At 44.5% G+C, this 13,895-nt stretch overlaps 1 protein-coding gene across 3 annotated transcripts in view; it reads right to left on the minus strand.

Moving 5' to 3' along the window:
• The window catches only part of cacna1ba (calcium channel, voltage-dependent, N type, alpha 1B subunit, a), a 927,013-nt gene that overhangs the window by 73,088 nt on the left and 840,030 nt on the right, over positions 1 to 13,895 (minus strand). For all 3 annotated transcript variants that reach the window (XM_072240685.1, XM_072240684.1, XM_072240686.1), the window contains one exon: positions 7,148 to 7,298. In XM_072240685.1, coding sequence (XP_072096786.1) covers positions 7,148 to 7,298 — 151 coding nt within the window. The remainder of the gene's footprint in view (positions 1 to 7,147; positions 7,299 to 13,895) is intronic.

The raw sequence follows: 13,895 nt of genomic DNA on the forward strand, positions 1-13,895 counted from the left end.
TTTACTAGTTTGTAAGATTTGCACTTGTGTTTGGAAATTCTTCGTAATTTATAAATCTCTGTTATGAGTTACTCCTTAGAATTAAATTCCTTCGCTTAAGAATGAGTTGCATTTAATCTGCTTTGTTAGCTGGAAGTATCTCCTCCATGCTTGCGGGGGGGGGGGGGGGTACCACGGCAAATAATGATTACCAACACCTAGACCCTTTCAGTGTGCTGGCCGGTGGTGAAGTAGCATCCGCATCAGACTTCGAGGCTAGTGGTCTCACGTTCGAATCCGGCCGGCTCCTTCCACGCTTTCCATCCGTGCTGGGTTGAGTGTCGAGCTAGCAACTCGGCCTCATAAAGCAGACAAAAAAAAACCAGCAAGATTGCTGCCCGACGCGCCATAAGGCGCGGAAAGGAACAACAATGCCCCCTTCAGAAAGAGACTAAAGCAGTGAAGTAAACTCGTCCTTGAACTGTAGGTTGATTAAGTAAAATCTTCATAAAAGGAAGATACTTGTAGATATACAGTACGCCATATGGGGCTTGGAGTCTTCACTTAAGCCTAGCACTTTCAAATGAGTGCGCTCAATATCTTCACAGATCATGAGATCCTTCTGATCTATTGTGCAGCAATCAGCTGCGGAGGGGTGGATACTGAGTGGTATTGAGGAAGGAGCACCCAGAGTTTACCTAAAGCTCAGACAATGTCTCATTCGTTGAGGGTATTTCGGGTCACCTGTCACAGCAATAACTGTTCATGACAGACTGGTCCAGAAGCAATCACTGATCTTCCAGTTATTAAGAATGTACGTAACAAAAAAAAAGCTGCTTCTGAATTTTTTCCAGGTCAGATGGAGTGTTTAATTAGGCTCACGTGGATCCTTGTGTTTCACTTGATTAGGTCATAGGTTAAGTAACCAGTTGTGGATCACCTTGATGGGGTCATAGTTCAGCTAAGTCAATATAGACACCATTGTTTCTCTTGATTCAATCACAGCGAGCACAGTGTACTGCTTAGAAGTCAAGAGGGTGAGCAAGGAATACCACTCCTTCATTGGAAGGAGGAGCTTAGGAGGACTAATGGCACCTAACGGTGACTTCTTTGCTTGCATCTTTGGAAACAGCTCTATTTCCATGGTTAGTATCTCTATTTTTCCCTTTCAGGGTTCTTTTGAAGACCCTGACCTGGAGTTACACGCTGACTATGGTCCTATGCGGGAATGGGACCCACTCTCGGGGTTTCATGAATGGCTGTTATTCGACCTGCCAAAGGTTCGGCCTAAGATCTTCACCTGCCTTCGGAGGACCGAGATTTCGTGGCTCTGGAGATGGGGGGATAGGAGGTCGGTATCTGGGCAGGAGATACGTGTGTCGTGGTAGACGGAAGATCGAAGGCTGTGTGTCCAGAGACCTGAGATCTTTGGGCAGAGCTTGGAAAAAGCGATGCCATGGACTTTTAACATCATAAACCAGCAAGCTGCTTGTTATGTCTCCCCTCTCGCTGTGAAACAGAGACATCCCTTTCTTCCTTATTAGTGGGGGGGAGGGAGAGAGAGAGAGCCTGTGATATGTCTAATACCGGGTCAACTAGTAGGTTTGGAATACTGCAAGTCTGTTTCTTTACTGTTGTCTTGCTCACACTTGAGTGCTTCGTGGAGGGCGCCGATGCTTTTTTATGGTGGTGGGGGGAGAGGGGATTGTTGCTTTGCTGCTGCTTATGCATGGGACAGAGGGGAGCTGGGGGGGACTTTGGGGTTCTAACATTTAATTGTCATTCATTCTTTGGGGGCACTCCTCTGTTTTCGTGGATGGTTGCGAAGAAAAAGCATTTCAGAATATATATTGTATACATCTCTCTGACATTAAATGTACCCTTGAAACCTTTGAGACTTCCCAAGATAAATGCATTGATATGTTCAAGACTGTGAAGGAAATGAGCAATGGGGTCCTCAAATGGTGAAGGTACCAGCTGGTGGACTAGATACACATCTGTCACAGTTGTAATCCTGCACAGTGTATCCATTCATTAAGGCCAGAAGTGAAACATTAACTTTTTGTCTCGGTTTCGACAACCTTCTTGATTTATTTGTGGTAAGCTGTGTAATTCCATTTTTCAGGAGGCTACAGAAAATGTCAGTCTGATTCAAACGATCCATGAATATTTGCTGCCAATGCTCATATTTTTATTTAAAAATCTACTTATTCTAATAAAATGAGATTTTAAACCGCAGAATTGCTTTGGCATGTTACATATTTTGAAGGGAGAGCAGAGACCAGTATGCCCTATAGAGCTGAGGAAAATACATTCTCCCTCTTTGAACCTATTTGTACCCCTGCTTCATAAATATATTGGGTAAAAATACTATTTACATTTTTCAGAGAATAGTAGCTCCAGAATTTGCAGCAGAGGTCTCACAATGGTGGTGGTGGGGGGGGGGGGGTTGATCAATTCTTCTTCCTTAATCAATGCAATTCCACTGTGTAAGACTTAATAAAATACTTTGCAATCTGTTATTTTAATTTACCACAAAGCCAATTCTGAGGAATGGGCCTCCAAACCAATCTTCCATCTGTTCCTCCTGAAGCTACATCTGTACTGCATTAAAGAACTCACAAGCGTGACAGAGGTCAATGCAATGAGATGCAAATGTGCCTGGACTGAAGAATTTTAGTTGGTGCTGGATTCATGGAACTAACAAAAGGACTTTGATGCTGTAACAAATAGGATACTTTTAATGTTTACATTTCTTGAAAATTAGTTCCACCTCTGTGTAATAGCTCTGGTGTAATGGTGATGTCTTTCTCACCTACTGATGGGGATCTTGCACTCAGCACTGACTGACTGGATGTGGTACAGGTTAATTGAGTAACCTGCTGGGTTATTGGCTTGCAGGAGTCTCTATGCATCTTTGTTGGTCACATATGATTCATAGGAATGGTTTGGCTTCTTGAGGTAACTGGACACTGCCTTAAAAATGGGAGGAATCCCAGTTTTCACTGGTGGCCAGGCATATAGATGAGGGTAGTGCAGTGGATGTGATCTATATGGATTTTAGTAAGGCATTTGACAAGGTTCCACACGGTAGGCTTATTCAGAAAGTCAGAAGGCATGGGATCCAGGGAAGTTTGGCCAGGTGGATTCAGAATTGGCTTGCCTGCAGAAGGCAGAGGGTCGTAGTGGAGGGAGTACATTCAGATTGGAGGATTGTGACTACGATCTGTTCTGGGACCTCTACTTTTCGTGATTTTAATTAATGACCTGAATGTTGGGGTAGAAGGGTGGGTTGGCAAGTTTGCAGATGACACAAAGGTTGGTGGTGTTGTAGGTAGTGTAGAGGATTGTCAAAGATTGCAGAGAGACATTGATAGGATGCATAAGTGGGCTGAGAAGTGGCAGATGGAATTCAACCCGGAGAAGTGTGAGGTGGTACACTTTGGAAGGACAAACTCCAAGGCAGAGTACAAAGTAAATGGCAGGATACTTGGTGGTGTGGAGGAGCAGAGGGATCTGGGGGTACATGTCCACAGATCCCTGAAAGTTGCCTCACAGGTGGATAGGGTAGTTAAGAAAGCTTATGGGGTGTTAGCTTTCATAAGTTGAGGGATAGAGTTTCAGAGTCGCGATGTAATGATGCAGCTCTATAAAACTCTGGTTAGGCCACACGTGGAGTTACTGTGTCCAGTTCTGGTCGCCTCACTATAGAAAGGATGTGGAAGCATTGGAAAGGGTACAGAGGAGATTTACCAGGATGCTGCCTGGTTTAGAGAGTATGGATTATGATCAGAGATTAAGGGAGCTAGGGCTTTACTCTTTGGAGAGAAGGAGGATGAGAGGAGACATGATAGAGGTGTACAAGATAATAAGAGGAATAGATAGAGTGGATAGCCAGTGCCTCTTCCCCAGGGCACCACTGCTCAATACAAGAGGACATGGCTTTAAGGTAAGGGGTGGGAAGTTCAAGGGGGATATTAGAGGAAGGTTTTTTACTCAGAGAGTGGTTGGTGCGTGGAATGCACTGCCTGAGTCAGTGGTGGAGGCAGATACACTAGTGAAGTTTAAGAGACTACTGGACAGGTATATGGAGGAATTTAAGTTGGGGGCTTATATGGGAGGAAGGGTTTGAGGGTCGGCACAACATTGTGGGCCGAAGGGCCTGTACTGTGCTGTACTATTCTATGTTCTATGTTCACAACAGAGGGTGCACATACTGTATATCAGTTCCTGGTTCCTGACTGCCCTTTGTCAATGTGAGTATCTCAAAAGGAGATGACTTCAATCTAATAAGACAGACGTTGCTGGAATAAAATTGTACAAAAACAGCAACAGTGGATTGCAGGTAACAACTCAGATCTTTCTGCCTTCTTTATATATGACCTAGGATCTTCATTAGAAGAATCATGTACAGAATGTGATGCCAACTATGAAGAGATCAGAGTTACTGTTAAGTTTTAATAGTGATAGTCAACAAACTGTACACTCCTAAAGGTGAGGCTTTAAGTAGTGGATTAGAGAGGGGAAGTCGAGAGGGAAATTTTAGAATTCAAGGACCAGCCACAGATAGTGGAGCTTAAAACTTGGAAAGGACACAGAGATCTGGAGTTTGTGGTGGGGCTGGAGGCTTACAGAGGTGGTGGTGGTCATTGAGAAAGCACCTAACACGTAGAAGTTAATGGATGCCATTGCCAAACGTTTTTTAAAGTTTCCCTTAAATGGTTGTTTTGTGAATTAACATACAGCCCATTTCAGATTAGACAGCTTGGAGAAAATGGAGCTGAGCATTAATCATAAGCAAGCCAATTTCTGATACAAAAAATGCAATCACACTGCAAAAACGTGGGATAATATTTTTGTTTACCCCCCGACATGAATTCACCCACTACTAAATATTTGAACACAAAGTGCAACATTTTACTCTGAGATGAAAATTGCTAATTATAGGTAATTAAATGTGCAGAAAGTGCAATCAACTTTCCTAAATTGTTTAAAATCCCTTTGGATTGATTATCAGATGCTCACATACTAAACTTTAGTTAAAAATAAAACACTGAGTATTTTACATCTTCCAAAAGTTGTGAAAGATAAATTGATAGAATTCCAGCCCATCAATTTCCCTTTTGCTCAATAATGCTAATTAGCACAAGTAAAAGGTAAGCATTTGAGATCTGCTATAACTGTATTTTGTTCACGATTTCAGCAGAGAAGTGAAGTAATTTAAAATATAAAGTTGCATTCCATTTAAGGTAATGGATAAAGGGATGTCTTATGAACACAGCCATGCTCCATCTGCTGAGGTGATGATTCCTAGACCAGAGTGTTTTATTTCAGTTCCTTGTACTGTCAGTTTTGAACATGCAATAAAAATGGGCAGCAAAACTGTCTATAAAAGCCCTAGTAGCTTTTTTTAAAAAAAATACATCCTTGTAAATTCATTAGATCAGCATTGTAAATCTTATGCAATACAAAACAGGGCAACAAGAACATTATTTATTCAAAAATTATAACTTCCTGAAAAGTATCTGCTGTAATTTTTCTTGAACCAGGGAGAGTGTTTGCTAATGTTTCAACATAAATTTTATGTTCAAAGCTGTTTTGAATCTATTTCAGTTTCACTAACAAAAGTAATAGTTGTGATGCCCTGAGCTTTCAGTCTAATTCTTACTTGCCTGTCTTTCATCAATGTAGCAGGTAAAATGGTTCCTTCAAGAAGTTGGACGCAGCTGGCAGAGCTTTTCATTAAATTATATTCCACATTAAAATTTTGATGTTAATTTTTTGCTTCTCCCATTAGATCAAGAGATATCTGTTCTCCATAATCATGTTATGTTTTGTACTTGTACAATGAATGCATGGTAAGTAGAGGCACTGAGAACCGACCTTTAGACATTCAGTGTTCTGCCCTGACCTTTGGTCCTGTATCTCTTTTGTATCAGTGAGATGGGAGTCTGTTGCAGTTTGCTGAACAGTCACCTAAAATGGCCTGGCCTTGATGTTGCCAGCTTGCTCCAGTTAGTTTTATCTGATTGAGTAAACCCAAAGCTATTGATTCAGGCACTGTCTATATCTCCCTCCAGATTTTTAGTGAAGTCTCAGAAGATTTCTGCAAAACTCTCTCTCTTCTGGCTGAGACCTTAACAGAAAAGTGTACAGCAACCCACACCATGATTCCTCTTGCTTTGGCGCAAGGTGCCAAGGAGCAGTGAATCCAGGAAATAGTTTGCAGAATGACCACCTATTACGATATATCCAATCTGACCGTTAATACTTCCTTACTCAATAAAATGATGCAACATCACATTTGGCAGTAATAATAGGAAATCAGTATTGAAGATTGTGCCACAGTTTCACTTGAAAGATAATGTAAGCAGTTTGTGTCTTTTCACGGAGTGCACATGAATGACTGATTCATTAGTTACATCTGAATAAATCTTTGAATTAATTGCACTTGCTGATGAGTTCTACTTTATTTGTAGTTCTCTTATCAATGCTGTAATGAAGATGACCAAAATATTCTGAACAAGTTTAAGTTAGTATTTAGAAATCTATGTGCATATAGGTTTGAGGATTAATTAATTTAGCTTTTGAAAGTCCCTGCACCCAATAAATCACTGTTTTTAATTAAAAAACATTCACTAACTATGCCTACTGACACCGGTTTCTAAGTAACCTCATCTTTTTTTGATCCTTTTTGTTATATTAGAGAGATAGTCTGTCATGGAGCTCATGCCTAGGACGACACCACTTCCAACTACTAAAGCAACAAGCAACAGGAGAAATGACAGGCACTCTAAATGAACAATTAAGTTTAGATTTGAAGCCCCTCTTGAACTGCAAGTGCTTAGACAAGAAGGGTCTACTGTGTGCTTAAAAAAGGCTGAAAGAACCACATCAGTACTTGAACTTATGAAAATGTTTCAATTCCATCTCGATATGCAATGCAAAATTCCCAAGTGAAAATCCTCACTTTCATTTAAACTTTCCTACAGATGTTCTGCAGTGGTTGACGTGAAGCACATGCAGTATGAAGCAAGTTGAAGAGAATAATTGTGCTACCTCTCTCAAAGGACCAAATAAAGCATTGAACGGGAAGGAAGCTTGAAATCAAGTCAAGTACCATTTATGCTTCAGAAACTAACTCAGTGTTAAGAAAATTTAAACCTACCAGGAAAGAACAAAGGAAAATGAACGACACGAAGTAGAAGTAGGCAAAATCACTTCCACATTCATCTCTGTCTATGCCAGAACGTGGATCACATGGACTTTTGCTCAGACATGCCAGCATTATTTCTTGCCAGCCTTCACCAGTGGCACTCCTGCAGATAAAAGATCCATTTGAAATATCATTAATATATAATTATATTTTTAAAAGTCACCTTACATATTCTGACTTTCATTAGGAAGAACCAAAGTTAAGCACATTCTACATTTTCAAATGAATTAATATGACAGTAATTTATTCTCAGCTAGCTTTATGAAATCAAATTAATCCAACTATTGATGTCCTATCACACTTAAAGAAGGATGTCAAATGTCCTAAGGGAGGTACAGAGATGTAAGTACTACCAGGGTAAAACCAAAGATTAGGGATTCCTGTTACAGGGAGTCATTCTGAGTCTGATCTGTTTGAAGTACACAGGCGACTTTTTTTTAGATTATGAGGACACTCAGTCCTCATTTATTGCCATTTAGAAATGCATACATGCATTAAGAAATGATACAATGTTCCTCCAGCGTGATATCACAGAAAAACAGGACAAACCAAAGACTAACACTGACAGAACCACATAATTATAACATATAGTTACAACAGTGCAAAGCAATACCATAATTTGATAAAGAACAGATCATGGGCACAGTAAAACAAAGTTTCAAGTCCCGATCATCTCCCGAGTCCCCAATAGCAGGCGGCAAAAGGGAGAAACTCCCTGCCATAAATCTCCAGGCACCGACAACTGCCGATGCATTGGAAGCAGCTGACCACAGCCGATGCTGAATCCGTCCATCTGAAAGCTTCGAGCCTCCGACCAGCCCCTCCGATACCACCTCCCGAGTGCCATCCTCTGCTGAGCGCCTTCAACCTCGCCCCAGCTGCCGAAACAAGCAAAGCCGAGGATTCGGGGCCTTCTGCTCCGGATATTCTGGTTACCACACAGTAGCAGCGGCAGCGAAGCTGGCATTTCAGAAGTTTCTCCAGATGTTCCTCCATACTCTTATGTCTGTCTCTATCAAATCAGAATCGTGCACGGTACCCTACTTGACAGATTATAGATATCATTCAGCGGAGAGGCCGCGCGCACTGCATCGCGCCACCATCTTCTCCTCCTCCTCCTTAACAGAGGTATTCCAAATTATAGCCTGATTTGACAAGGCAAGGGAGGGAACTTGCTTCCTTTGCTGCTCTATAGCCAGATGTCAGAAAACTAAAATACCAGAACCAGAAAGGAAGTGGTGACAACGCAAAAACAGTACACAGTAAGTCCAACTCCATCGCTAGCTATCGAGCAACTTGCTGATGGGATTCTTCTGCAGTACTTGGATGTTCTTAGTATCCAGCAGAGACTTGCAAGGATGAAAGTGACGAAAGGGTCGAACAAATGCACCTTTGATTGGACTCGGAGTGAACAGGAAATCATGGCTATGGCTCCCCTGCTCCTGGTTGCTAAGTAACAGTGGCTTCTGGGAAGGGCTGCTGAGTGAGTGCAGATCAAGGCCCAGCTCCCCTGCTCTAAGGAGTAAGCAGCTAAACAGGTACCCAGCTCAGACTACACAATTACAATTTGATTTACTTATTCCTGAAGGGTGATCATCCAGTGAAACACTGGTGAGCAACTAACTTAGGCTGCTGTAAATCATGTAGAGAAGGTATCCTGCTCCTATTGGATAAGAAGTTTCAGGATCTTTACCCTGAGATGCCGAATAAATAGCAATCAAATTCCTATCAGGTCAGGATAGTGGGCAACTTGGAGAGGTACCAGCAGGGAGTGGCACTCCCATCCACATGAGGAAATCTGCAGATGCTGAAGATGCAAAGCAACATACACAAAATGCTGGAGGAATGCAGCAGGCCAGGCAGCAACCATGGAAAAGAGTAAGCAGTTGATGTTTTGGGCCGAGACCCTTCAGCAGGACTGGAACAAGATGGGGGATCGAGTCAGACTAAGAAGGCTGTGGGGAGTGGAGGGGGAGGAAGAAGTACAAAGTGGCAGGTGGTAGGTGAAACCAGGAGGAGGGGAGGGGATGAAGTAAAGAGCTCAGGAATTGATTGGTGAAAGAGATAAAGGGCTGGATAAAGGGGAATCTGCTAGGAGAAGACAGAAGATCATGGAAGAAAGGGAAGAGGGCGGAGCACCAGAGGAAGGTGATGGGCAGGTAAGGAGATAAGGTGAGAGGGGGAAATGGGAATGGGGAATAGTGAAAGGGGGGGGCAATAACTGGAAGTTGATAAATTGATGTTCATACCATTAGGTTGGAGGCTACTAGATGGAATATAAGGTGTTGCTCCTCCAACCTGAGTGTGGCCTCATCGTGGCAATAGAGGAGACGATGGACAACCATGTTGGAATTGGAATGGGAAGCAGAACTGAAGTGGGTGGTCACTGGGAAATCCTGCTTTTTGAGGCAGACGGACCAAAGGTACTCGACAAAGCGGTCTCCTAATCTATGTCGGGTCTCACCGGAACACAGGAGGTCACATCAGGAGCACCGGATACAGTTGATGACCCCAACAGACTTGCAGGTGAAGCGTCGCATCATCTGGAAGGACTCTTTGGGGGCCAGCATGGTCACGAAGAGGACGTGTAGGGGCATGTGTAGCACTTGTCCTGCTTGCAAGGATAAGTGCCAGGAGGGCAGATGCGCGCGAAATGGAAGATTTGTGGGTGAGGGCAGCATTGATGGTGGAGGAAGGGAAATTCCTTTCTTTGAAGAAGGAAGACACCTCATTAGTTCTGGATTGAAAAGCCTCATCCTGAGAGCAGATGCAGCAGAGACAGAGGAATTGAGAGAAGGGGATGGCATTTTTACAATTGACAGTGTGGGAAGAGGTGTAGTCTAGATAGCTGTGACAGTCAGTGGGTTTATAAAAGGTATCAGTAGATGGATAGTCTCCAGAGATGGAGACTTGAGAGATCAAGAAAGGGAGAGAGGTGTCGGAATTGGACCAAGTAAATTTGAGAGCAGGGTGGAAGTTGGAGACAAAGTTGATGAAATTGATGAGCTCAGCATGGGTTCAGGAAGCAGCATCAATGCAGTCATAGATGGAGAGCAGAAAGAGTTGGGGAACGATGCCAGTGTAGGCTTGGAACATAGATGGTTTCACGTATCCAACTAAAAGCCAGGCATAGTTGCAACCCATGCAAGTGCCCATGGCTACATCTTTGGATTGAAGGAAGTGGGAGGAGCTGAAGGAGAAATTGCTGAGGGTGAGGACCAGTTCCACCAGATGGAGGAGAGTGGTGGTGGAGGGGAACTAGTTGGGTCTGTCATCAAGAAAGAAGCAAGAGCTTTAAGGCAGTCCTGATGTTCGGAATGAAGTGTATAGGGACTGGACATTCATAGTGAAAATGAGATGATTGGGGCTAGAGAACTTAGTCATTGAAAAGATCTAGGGTGTGTGAAGTGCCACGGATGTAGGAAGGAAGGGACTGAACCTGGAGGATAAAACAGAGTCAAGGTATGCAGATACAAGTTCAGTGGGACAGGGACAAGCAGAAACAATGGGTCTACCTGGCCAGTCAGGTTTGTGGATCTTTGGTACGAGGTATAAATGGGAGGTGTGGGGTGAGGGAGTTCTGAGGTTGGTGGCAGTGGATGAAAGATCTCCAGAGTTGATAAGGTTGATGATGGGACAGGAGACAATGGGCTGGTGTTCCTCAGTGGGGTCCTGTACAAGGGGTAAGAGGAGGTATCTGAGAGTAGCCCCTGGCCTCAGCAAGGCAGAGATCAGTCCACCAGATAACTACAGCATCCCCCTTATCTGCAGATTAGATGGTGAGGTTAGGATTGTTGCAGAGAGAGTGGAGAGCAGTGCGTTCAGAAGGACTGTGGTTGGAATTGAAGAGAGCAGCGGTGACATTGAGATGGTTGATGTCTTATTAGCAGTTAGCAATGAAAAGATCCAGAGCAGGCAGAGGACCAGAGTGGGGTGTCCAGGAACAGGAAGAGGGTTGAAGATGGGAGAAGGGGTGATCGGCGCAGGGTGGAGAATCCTTGCCAAAGAAGTAGGCTCAGAGACGGAGGCAACAGAAGAAGAGCTCAGCATCATGGCGGGCACAGAGCTCACTGAGATGTGGCTGCAGGAGGATGAAGGTGAGGCCCTTACTGAGGAGAGAACATTCTTCCTGAGAGAAGGGAAGGTTCGAAGGAATTGTGAAGACCTGGCATGAATAAGAGCTTGGATCAGAGGGTGGAAGAGGGTTGGTAGTGTCTGAGGAGTTGGGAGGCTTGGGATGCTCTGGGAGGGGGGGGGGGTGGGAGGAATATGGAGGTTCTGAGGACCCAAGTGTGATGGTGGGACCCGAGAGACACCGGATTGCAGGGTGGTGGTGGGAGAAGGGGAGACTGGGGTTCCTGTGGTAGTTCGTGAAGTCTCAGCCCGTGGGTCAATGTCCGGGCTGGAATCTGAGTTAGAAGTTGTGCAATTAGCAGCTTGAAGGTGTCCATGGTCACTGGATCAGAATTGATGGTGGTGGAATCTGGGTTCTGAATCCACCCGGGATCATCAGAACCATTGTTGGCGATGTTAGTGTCACTGGTCCAGAAGTGCCCAGAGCCATTGGGGCTGGAGGTGGATTCGGAGGGATTCATAATCTGGGGGCGTCGAATGGAATCAAGATCCGAGTGGGAGGCAGCAGGGGTCATGGTCTGGGAGTATCCAGGGCCGGTGGGGTTGAAGACGACGGGTTCTGAAGTCTGCGATCTTCTGATCCTTGCTGGACATGAGGAAGGCAAAGAACAGGCGATTGAAAGTGTGAATCCAGCGGACGCTAAAGTATCGGAGAGATCGATAGCAGGTGGAGGAGAGAGAGACCCAGAGATGTGACAGCCACTAGTCACCTCCTCATGGCAGAAAGGATGGAGCATAGAGTGCAGAGGGAGAAGCAGCAGAAGAATGTCTGTACCTGGTGTCCTTGGTGGGTCCGAATCGAGAAGCTTGAAAACAGATCTTGAAGCCACGTGGCACAAGATGGCAACAAAGGAAAGTTCCCAGGAAGGGTATATGGCTGTGGTAGAGGGTCTGGGTGAGCACATGGTCGCAGAGGACAGCAGGGATCACAGAGAGAGGGCTTCACTGAACTCCCATCCACACTGTCCACACCGTGTCCCAATCAGGTTTATTATCAGTCTAATATGGTGCGAAATTAGTTTTTTTTTTGGTGACAGCAGCTTAGTGCAGATATAAAATCATGATAACTAAATAGTCAAAGCAAAAGGAATAAGGAAGCAGGGTGCATGAGCTCTTGGAACATCAAAAAAACCTGCTGATGGTGGAGAATAAGCTGTTCCTGAATCACTCTGTGTGGGTCTTCTAGCTGTTGTATCCCCTCACTGACAGTGGTACTGAGGAGAGGGCATGTCCTGGATACTAGGGTCCTTCGTGATGGATGCTACCTCTTTGAGGCACCGCCTCCTGAAGCTGTCCTCAATAGTTGGGAGGACTGTACCCATGATGGAGTTGGCTACGTCTGCAACCCACAGCCGCCGTTTGCAATCCTATGCTTTGGAGTCTCCTTACCGGGCGGTTTTGCAACCAGTCAGAACGTGCTTGTTCTGTCTACAGGTCTTATTGTTTCTCCTCCGAACAGTCTCCACCTGGACAACTACTCAGAGCCCACTTTCCCACCACCTCGGTTGAAACTGCCCAGCAAGGATGTTGATCCCATTCTGGTTTAGGCGCAACCTATCCTGCTTTACAGGTCCCATGCTCCCCAGAAAATATCCCTATGATCCAGGAAATTAAAGCCCATCCCCTGCACCATTGCCTCAGTCACATATTTGTCTGACCCATCCATCCTACACTCACTAGCTAGTGGTAACAGTAGCAATCCAGAGATTACCACCTTTGAGTTCCTGTTGCTCTGTACCCACTCTCCCATCCTATGACAGGTCATCAGTCCCTCAGCAACAATCATGGAAGAAAGCAGGTCAAAAACATTTTGGTAAAGTATTAGGTATAGTTTTACAATGTGCTTTTCCACCACATCTCACCCCACATCATCTTTTCCCCATGCCAGCCCAAACTGCCAGAAATCCTTGTAAAGGTCACCAGCTATAGACCTCAAGCAACACACATCAAAGTTGCTGGTGAACGCAGCAGGCCAGGCAGCATCTCTAGGAAGAGGTACAGTCGACATTTCAGGCCGAGACCTCTTACCATTTAGTAAAACATCTCAGTGGAGCCGAATGTTTGAGTGGCAATTGCCAACACCAGTATAGGGACTGGAGGAGTCAATTACACAGTGAGGGACTGGCTTTGTCATTGAGTGAGCGGCTCGACAATCAGACAACCACACCACCATTTTAGTCACCTTCTGACCAGTCGTTATTCCACTCAACCCAACAACTACATCTTTGCTCTTTACAAGAGAAATTTGGCCGCTCTCATTCCCTCACACAGTAGACTTCATCCTTAAAATACTTAACACAGCTGTCTTTTGAAGGCTGAAATTGAATCTGCCTCAGCCAACTCCTCAACAACCCTCCAGCGACACATTCTACATCATCCCCAGTTGCTGTGCTGGATTAACTCTTCTTCCTATCACTTTGGTTCCTTTGCCAACTCTGCTCTCTCCATGCGCTCTGGCTCTCCTGCCAGAGGAACAGTTTCTCTCTATGTCTAGAAGCTGAATCAATTGAGGTCAAGACATTGGATTTTCAGAGCTAGTTCATTTTATTTAACTTCTGGTGGTAAA

Source organism: Mobula birostris, chromosome 22 (assembly GCF_030028105.1).
Source record: "Mobula birostris isolate sMobBir1 chromosome 22, sMobBir1.hap1, whole genome shotgun sequence".
Lineage (NCBI taxonomy): Eukaryota > Metazoa > Chordata > Chondrichthyes > Myliobatiformes > Myliobatidae > Mobula > Mobula birostris.